This window comes from Amia ocellicauda, chromosome 2 (genome assembly GCF_036373705.1).
Source record: "Amia ocellicauda isolate fAmiCal2 chromosome 2, fAmiCal2.hap1, whole genome shotgun sequence".
Taxonomy (NCBI): Eukaryota; Metazoa; Chordata; class Actinopteri; order Amiiformes; family Amiidae; genus Amia; species Amia ocellicauda.
The window spans coordinates 45,927,688-45,937,328 of NC_089851.1; the positions used below are offsets into that span (position 1 = coordinate 45,927,688).

General features: G+C 48.1%; 1 protein-coding gene across 6 annotated transcripts in view; it reads left to right on the forward strand.

Moving 5' to 3' along the window:
* Nucleotides 1-9,641, forward strand: part of LOC136771893 (ras-responsive element-binding protein 1) — a 69,101-nt gene extending 59,460 nt beyond the window's left edge. For all 6 annotated transcript variants that reach the window (XM_066724487.1, XM_066724471.1, XM_066724455.1 and 3 more), the window contains 4 exons: nt 114-2,682; nt 3,854-4,018; nt 5,176-5,961; nt 6,405-9,641. In XM_066724487.1, coding sequence (XP_066580584.1) covers nt 114-2,682; nt 3,854-4,018; nt 5,176-5,961; nt 6,405-6,799 — 3,915 coding nt within the window. In that variant the 3' untranslated portion in view covers nt 6,800-9,641. The remainder of the gene's footprint in view (nt 1-113; nt 2,683-3,853; nt 4,019-5,175; nt 5,962-6,404) is intronic.

Below are 9,641 nucleotides of genomic sequence, written 5' to 3' on the forward strand. Positions count from 1 at the left end.
TTCTTGCTGTTACTAAGAAAGGTGGCTGTCCCTTGGTGTCCTTAAGTGATGGATAAACAGAGCTAGACAGCAAGGAATATGTGATAGCCTGACTTTGCTTTTCTCACCTACAGGTCTGGTGTGAAACCAACCTGAGGAGATGCACCAGCAAATTCCACCGGTTTGTCTGTGAAACTTGCAACAAGGCCTTCCCGCTGCAGTCTGCCCTGGACCTGCACATGGACAGCCACAGGGGGCTTCAGGTAGACAACAAGGCCAAGCCCAGGAAGGCGCCCGCGGAGAAGAGGAGCTTCATGGCTGCCCTGGGGCTGCAGCACATCTCGGAGGCCAAGCCTGTGAAAGAGGACGAGATGTCTGCCGAGCTGGAAAACATCAAAGTGATCCGGGTGGAGCCACTCAAGTCGAACCTACCTCAGGAGGCCAGCTGTGTCACCGGGCTGAGCCTTCCCCTCATGGACCCCGCCGCCCTCTCTGGTTTGTCTCAGGTTAACCAGAAGAACATGAAGTTTGTTTCCCTCCAGCCCTTCCAGAAGGGCTTCATCATCCAGCCCGACAGTAGCCTGGTGGTCAAACCTATCTCCGGCGAGGCTGGGGTCGAGCTCGCCGACATCCAGCAGATCCTGAAAATGGCTTCTTCGGCTCCCACACAGATCACCCTGCCTCCACTTTCCAAAGCCCCCTGCACCCCCACACAGTCCGTGTACAAGCAGATGCCCCCACTGAAGCCAAAGCCCCTAGTGACACCCCGCACGACAGTGGCAGCCTCGACTCCACCCCCACTCATGAGCGCCCAGCAGGCTTCTCCAGGGTGCATCAGCCCCAGCCTCCCACTCCCACCCCCACCCAACCAACTCCTCAAAAGCCCAGGAGAGTCCTCCTCCTCCTCTTCCTCATCTTCCTCCTCCAGCGGCCCTGGCAGAGAACCGTTCAGCCCAGAGGCTCTAAAAACCGAGCCAACAGAAACAAAAACACAGGTGGATCAGGACACGTTGGCAGATGCCCTGAAGACCATCCAGACGGAGCAGAAAGTCAAGCAGGAGGCAGGCGATGAGAAGGACGCGGGTGGGAAGAAGAGCGGACCGAAGGCGGCCTATCCATGCCGCTTTTGCGACCAGGTCTTTGCTTTCTCTGGGGTCCTGCAGGCGCACATCCGCTACCACCTGGGCATCAGCCCTTATCAGTGCAACATCTGCGACTACATCGCCCCTGACAAGGCCACCCTCATCCGCCACTTGCGCACACATAGCGGTGAGAGGCCCTATGTCTGCCGTGTGTGCCACTACCCCTTCACGGTCAAGGCCAACTGCGAGCGGCACCTGCGCAAGAAGCACATGAAGGCCACCCGCAAGGAGATTGAGAAGAACATTGAGTATGTCTCCAGCTCCACCCCAGATCTGCTGGAGGCCACCGAGACGACCTGCCGCTTCTGTGGGGAAGACCTCAAGAGTTATCGGGCCCTGCAGATTCACATGCGGACCCACAATGGCTGCCAGAAGAAACCCTTCGAGTGTCGACAATGTGGCGCTGCCTTCCTAGCCAAGAGGAACTGCATCCATCACCTTCTCAAGCAGCACCCACAGGTCCAGGAGAAGGAAATAGAGGACCAAATTGCCACCCTTGTCCCAAGCACTAGCAGGGAAGCCGGATCCCCCCAGCCCAGCGCCCTCCCTCAAAATGGACTTCTGCCCGTGGTCCCTCGTCCGATCAAGTTGGAAGCTCTAAGCTACTACCCACCCGACCTGGACCAGCCTTTGGATTTTTCCAGCAAGGGCCGCAACAGCGGTTCTCTGGCTGCCAGTCTGGAGAGCCTTCACTCCCCCCAGCTCTCGCAGTTCGACTGTTCCATGGAGCCCATTGACCTGTCTATACCCAAGAGCTGTGAGAAGAAGAAAGAAGCCCCACCTGCTGCCGAGATCAAGAAAGAGCAGCCATCTCCAGGCACAGCCCTGCCGGACAAGTCCGACTTGGACAGACTCCTGGAGGAGAAGCAGTACACACCCTTGCAGCCTCCCTTTCAGCTATCCCTTCCTCTAGCGGCTACGAACACCCTCAGCAGCCACTCCACAGTGAGGACCAGTAGACTGAAACCACTGTTGCCAAAACCGGTGGCCGCAAAGGAGCTTCCCCCCTTGGCCTCCATCGCTCAGATCATTTCGTCCGTGTCTTCTGCTCCAGCGCTCCTGAAGAGAGAAGCCAGTAGCGGCGTGTGCCCGGAGAAAAGTGCCAACCTGAAGGAGCTGCTGTTGGATTCCGAGCCAGCCTGTGAAGTGAGGCCTGCGGCTGAAGATAGCCCAGATGCTTCCATGGATGAGTCTCCACTGTGCTCCTCCAAGAAGAAAGGCAGGAAAAGAGTGGCCCGGGGCAAGGACAACCCCAACACTGCGCTTACAGGCAGTGGGGTGGACCTGGAGTCCAGTGGCGAGTTTGCCAGCATAGAGAAGATGCTTGCCACCACTGACGCCAACAAATTCAGCCCGTACCTGCAGTCCAGCCCTGTTATCGTCAAAGAGGAGGCGGAGCGCAACCCCACCAGCGAGGATGAGAAGGAAAGCCCAGAAGACAAGCAGTCGAAAGCGAAGAAGAATGCCTACTCCAATTCCTTGCAGAAGATGACGTGCCCTTTCTGCCCGCGAGTCTTCCCATGGGCCAGCTCGTTGCAGCGCCACATGCTGACGCACACAGGTGAGGAGTGGAGCTCAGAGAGGCTCCTACATTATCTCTAACAGGTCCTTTTTGAGACTCATGGCAGCCAAAACTCTGTGCTCCTTTTCTGTCTTCTTGTTCTGTGTGGTAAGGTGATCTGTATTTCAGAGCCCTTTCTGTAGGCCAGGTCTGTGACAAGGGGAATCCTGAGGTACAAAAGATTAACACCAGGTTGTTGTTTTTTTGTCTCTTCTCCAGCTTTGCGCTACGACGCAGACCCTGTTAACTGCTAGATTGTGACGTGCAAGTACTTTTGTTTTACTTGTCCCGTCTTTTAAGAGGTGACTCATAAACTGTAGAAACCAAGCCTGAATTGCACCCCCCTTCCTGGTCCGTCTCAAGTCTCATGCAGCTGAACCCGTTATAAATCATTAACCCGGTCAAGAACATCCGATACATTATCTCCAGTGTGTGTTCAAAGCACAGCATCTCTCTGAACTCGTGGGGGCCGTAGATACTAGGAGGAATTATCTAACTGGTGAAGTTCAGCTGTGCAGCTACTAAAACTCACCAACACACACTACTCTTAAAACATTAAGTTCATGGATCTAATACTCGTAGGCAGTGCACTTGCCCACAAGTCTCCAGAACTTGAGTTTATTCTCATAGCGAAACTCCAAATTAAGTCTTGTTGTATGTCATCAAATTCTCCTTTGCTACGAAAACACCAGGCTGAAATTGGTTGCCTATTGCCTAAGCGGTTTGGGGGGGAGTAGCAAAAATACACGAGCATTTCACATGACAATGAGAAATGGGAAGTCTTAAAAGTGAAACCAGGAACAAAAGCTTGGAAGCTTTCAAAGTTCAGCCTATTCCAGTGTAATAACCTGCGTGTCTTCAGGGTAGAAACGAACCCCATTCAGTCACTGTGTGAACAATTGTGTTCACTACTTCTATCAGGTATAGATGCTGAAAATGTGTCTGAAGGGGGTAAAACCACCTAGGCCTGAAATGCCATGTTTTTTGCCACGAAGATGTAAAAGTAAGTGAGTCCAGCCAATGTCAGTGTAAGAACCTGTGAGTGTGTGTCTGTAATAATGCAGACCAGACCAGAATTCAGAGATCCTTTCTGTTATTGTTTTTTAAGAGGATGTTCCCATTGTTGTATCCATACTGACAGTGATACTCACCAGTGGTGTTCTGCTTCCAGGTCAGAAGCCATACCCCTGTCCGAAATGCGATGCCTTTTTCTCCACCAAGTCCAACTGTGAGCGCCACCTACTGCGGAAACACGGTGTAGCCAATCGGACCCTTAGGCGAAATGGATCCATCCCCAAGAACAAGACGGGCGACGAGGGGTCGCACGAGAGTGGAGGTAGTGCACGCTTCCAATAAGCAAAAACAATGCAAGCCAGGCTCACGTGTCCATAAAAAAACTATGGTAGTAGAGTCACACCAGCACAAAATACATTGGATACAGGAATGTGAAAGAAGCGCGGTTCTGAGGTGGTAGTGTCCGGGTCTTCCTGGGGCTGTGCTCCTGGTCCGTTCAGAGGCCTTAACCAGGGCAACTTGCAGTTTTCAAAACAAACATTTTCAGAGCATAACAAAGTGCAGTAAATACAGTCAATACCAATTACAGTGACATCATTGACACCCTTCAGAAGATGAAACTGCAAGCACAACTCCTAGTACCTGAAACCCCCCCATGATGAAAGGGGGTGAGTTCTGTTTCTCAACTCAAAGGCATGCTTCCAAGAAGCTGGCTTGACTTCCCAGAGTCACACATTGATTCTGTAATTGTGTGCTGCCCTCTAGTGGGACTTCCAAATTAAGTTCTCCCAAGAATTTGTGCGATGTGCCCAAGGCAAAACACATACCGGAGAAACTGCAGTGCTGCAAGAGTTGTTTTGCATGAGACACCCAGCTTAGGCAACCCAGTGGTTTCAACAGCAGATGAGAAGAAACTGGCAGTGCACTCTTCTTTAACCTGATCTGTATAGTAGCAGTTCTCCTGAAAGTGTATTGAGGAATGCTTTGATTTAGCATACGTTCATAAGAGACAGCTGTCAGCAACTAGATAACTTGCACTGCCCTTCGGCCAGCTTCGTCCGTGTGAACTTTTGGCCAGGCTGAGCTGATGACAGGCAGATCAAAGTTACTTAGTGTACCAGTTGTTTCGGCAATTTGTTTGCAGTATTAATCATTTCAGACTTAACACTTGTGACTTTAGTTTAGCAATTCATGTTGTTCAATAGAAAAAAATGTGGGCTAGTTCTCACTTAGGAATGAAGTGTTGAATTGGTGAAAAGAATCCACTTTCACGGATAATAAGTCAAATATGTTCGGCGAATAAGGAAGCAGTGATTATCAATGATGAGAAGTGCTGAACTGGGTCTGTTGTCTTAAGCCTTTTTGCAGTTTAATGTATTTCACCGATTCAATACTTCTCATTGTCGGGTGGCCTTGAAAAGTATCCATCTCCGAAGCGTGGATGGGTGCAGGGTGAAACGTGCACTTTTGTTGTTCCAGAGAGCTTGTCTGAAACGGAGCTGCCGTCAGCAGAGGCGCTGGACCTGAGCACGGCAGAGGCGGAGAAGGAGCTGGCCGAGAACGAGCAGGAAGTCTCGGAGAAGCTGCAGAAGAGCGAGCCCCCTGCGGAGGACCTGCATGAGAGCAAAGAGGACGCCAGGTCCAGCCAAGCAGTCTCAGAGGCGGCTGAAAACGACAACAGCAATGATGGTGACGACGATGACGACGATGACCAAAGCAACAAGAGCCTGGACCTGAACTTCGCCAGCAAGCTCATGGACTTCAAGTTCTCTGAAGGGGAGCAGGCAGGAGGCTGCTGCCCAGCACCGGAGGAAGGCAAGCACACATGCAGGAGCTGCGGGAAGAGTTTCAGATACGCTGCCACCCTGACGCGACATGAGAAGGTCCACGGGCCTGACGGTCAAGACAGTGGACGGAAAGTCACTACCAGGAGGTCAGCAGAGGCCGAGGCCAACAGAGCCGCTGCCCAGAACGCAAGTGGAGATGGGGAGGCGGAGAAGCTCGAGAGGCCTCCGCAGGCTTCCACACCGCCAACCACCAGGGAGAGCGAGGCTCGCCTCAGTGGAGCAGACAGCGCCTCGGAGGAGGAGGACAAGGCGGGCGGGGACCGGAGCGACGAGGAGAGCAACCACAAGGAACCAAAGAGCTGTGAGGGGGGCAGTAATGGCAGCAGCAAGGCCGACAAGAGGAAGAAGATATGCACCGTGTGCAACAAGCGGTTCTGGTCTCTGCAGGACCTGACGCGACACATGAGATCTCACACAGGTACAAGCAGGCAGCAGGGGGAACCTAGGAGGAATATCGGTATTCACTGATATTTTTATGTTTCGTAGCAGTAGCAGTTTATTTTAAAATATATATATTTGTATCTCTTGAATAGTACACAGCCTTTTCTCTAATAAGCTGAACAGCATTCATGCAAATTTTAGACCTGCCATGAAACAGGCCAGTGGTTCTCCGCCCTGGTCCTCGACTCACCCTGTGTCTGCTGGTTTTTGCTCCTGTTGTAAATAAAAAGTCCCAAATTAAGCAATTAGGGATATTTCAGTGAAGTCAGTCAGAACTCAGCTGGGGCAAGAACCTGCGGACACAAGGTTTACTCTGGGTCCTGGGGCTGAGAACCCCGAGGTGAGCTAGAAGGGAAGCGAACGCAGGGATCTGTCGGCAAGACCGCTAACCAGCACGCTGTGTTTCTCTCCTTCCCTCAGGCGAGAGACCGTACAAGTGCCAGACCTGCGAGCGCACCTTCACTCTGAAGCACAGCCTGGTGCGGCACCAGCGCATCCACCAGAAGCCCCGGGGAAGCGGGGCGGGGGGCGAGGAGGAAGGGGGCGGCAGTGGGGGCCGGTCGGGCAGCGAGAGCGAGTCCACGCACAGCAGTACCAGCCCCCACTCAGAGAACGAGAGCGAAGGGGGCACCTCAAGCCAGACGCCCGCCCAGATGGCGGCAGTGACCTCTAACCCAGAAGACGAAGAGGGGGTGGCGGAGTCTTCAGCCCAGCCTGCGGGCAACTACATCCAGGGCCTGCTGGAGATCCACACCAAGCCCTCCTTAGACCACATCCTGCCCGCAGCTGAGCCCCAGCTAGTAGGGGTGGAATGACAGCAAGGCTGGTGATGTGACAGCCTTTTTAATATGCAGAGAGCACTGTTATTTCTGCTGCAGGAGAGAGTAAAGACAGTGCCATACAATTTCTAAATGCAACGGACTGTAATCCTGTTTTGGAGTGCCTTACTACTTTTTGCTAGATCTTTGTATCAAATTACATATTACGGAATAATATAATTATTTTTTTTTTTTTAATAGCATTTTTATGATCTTTTTTCTCTCCTAAAGAAATGAACTTTAATGAAAAGCATTAAGAGAAAATAAATGATTTACCGTTACCGGTTTGTGTGATTACAAAATAAAATGTACATGTATATTTAAATGCAGCTGTTCTTAATCTGCTGAGGCTAAAAACAAAGGATAGAATTTACAACAAAATAAAAAACTAGTTCATCAGGAGCTGCAGAATAAGGCTTGAAAACTTTCACATTTAACTGGAAAACAAAACAAATGTGTGTGTGTGGGGGGGAGTGGGGTGTCCAAAAAACTGCCTGATTTTTTTGTTTGTTTTTTAAAACCAGGATTCCAGTGTTGATAAAGTGGAGTTTTTTTAACGGACATTCTTTGTTTGTTGGTTTGATTGCTCGTCTGTTTGTTTCAGGAAGTGAATGGCAGGGCTGGTTAATGGGAGAGCGTGAGAAAGGGGTCCGACACTTAATAGCACCCTGTTGAGCTCTGTGTTTTTAAATCAATCCAGCTGTTCTTTGTACTATAAGTCCTTTTTTATAATTAATGTCGGAAATTGGTATTCTCTGGCAGCAGAGAAATGTGGGCAATATTTGCCTCTTATATATTTTGTTAACAACTTCAATTACATAAAATAGTATTTCTTTTGTTTGTGCGCGTGTGTGTGTACGTGTACGTGTGTGTTTTGTTTTTTGTTACTTTTTTTTTTTTAAACCGGTTTGGGTAGAAGCTAGAAGGCAGCTAGCTTCACATTTTCCTATCATTCAGCCACCTGTCAACAAGTCAAGGCGAAAGCTTGGGGGGTGGTGACCCTTGAGATTGAGATTCGTCTCTGTGGGGCTGTTTGAAGAGACTATTCATGTTTCACTGACGTGGTGGCTGGGACAGATGTGACCGTTAAGTCTTCCAAATTTGTCTTTCTGTCGTTGGTTTTGTTTAAAGCCTTATTACAGATTCTGTCAGGTTTCAAGCAGGATCTGTTCTTTCGATTATTCTTTTTTTTAATGCATGGAGGAACACTATTCTTTGACGTTTCTATTTGTACTTGAACAATGTAACCTACTGTCCCTGGACGTTGTCTCCTGCGCAGGTCTCCTGTGCGCGTTGCCTTCTGGGAGTCACAATGTTAATCGACTCTATGCGGATATGTGTCTAAGTTTTTTTTTTTTTTTTTTTCGTTTTTTTAATGAACCTCAAAACCTCAAGGCTCATAAAAAAGACAAAAAAGGTGTACATTTGGTCTGAGTGTTTAAGAAAATACTTGCTTTTGCATCATCAGCAATAAATACTGATAGATTTAGTTTCGGAAGGATCTTTAAATCTGGCACTAACCAAAAAGACGGGGAGGGGGGAAAAAGCAATACAATGAAATTGAACCCGAAATGAAACTAGAAAGCGGAGAATAAGCAATGGAAGAGGTGAGAGTTTGTACGACGGGCGAGGGTGAAGGTGGCCCTTTTTAGTCCTGAGTGACAGGCCGCTGTGGACAATCGGACACTAAAGACAAAAACGTATTTTACTCCTGTATCAGCTGTTGGCAGTGCCAGACTTACGGAGGCAATGATTTTCATCCCGATGCCAAAAGGATTACACTTTCCACGTGATTCTTATGTGCAATGCTAGGGTTGCCCAGGAGTGACCAGCTGTCAGATTGCCTGTGTTGTGTGTATGATTTTTTTTTTTTTTTCACGAAAGACACATACAACCTTTTAATGTATTTATAAAGGACCCAGATGAACAAGCCTGGTGACCTGAGGAGAAGCCATGAATCAAGTGTATGCTGCAAAAAAGAAAAAAACTATAAAATCGTCTCCCTGCATCAGACTGGGATTCCTGATAGCAATAATCACTAATGATCTGAAGCTTTATATAGATATTTTATGTTAGTAGATCATACGGTCTCCTCACATTATTCTGTTTGTTTGTTTGTTATTAGTTTGACTGAGAAATTAATTTTTGTTTTCTCAAATATATATATAAATATATATATACAAACTGTGAAATTTATTATGTGTTCAGCTATGGGTGAATCTTAGGATAGTTTTGCATGTTAACCTAATTTTGTTCTTTTATTAATTCATTTCCTTTTTTTTTTTTTTTTTTTCCTCTCTCAGGGCTTTTACAAAATGCATATTCAAGATTTCCTTTAATTTTATTTTCCTGAGTTGCTAAAAATTCTTCCAGATTTATGGATTTAAAATAAATAAATACTCCAATCACTACATTTAGCACTTGACTGTGAATTCATATTGACAGAGCAGAAAGGTCACACAATGTTGGGTGTATGACTGCATTTCAAGTGGTCATGCTTTTCCATTGTACTGCGTTTTAACAGTTTGTTCAGAAAAGGCTTTTTTTTTCCTGTCGCTCTCTCTACTCAAGAAGGAATCAGTTTGATTGTGTAACCATTGAAATCGCCATTATATCACTGTTGAAGTTCAGAATCTGTATTATTTGTAAAGGGAACTTGCACTGCTGCTACATCCATATCAAGACTGGTATAGACTACATGAACAGAAAAATCACGTGCTGTGTGTTGGTACTTTCCTTTCCTTTGTATTAAGTTGTACAGTGCTTCAAATTCAGAAATGTAAGCTGTTCTGTATTGAAACCATTTAAACAATAAAGACATATTAAGAAAGGGTGCTTA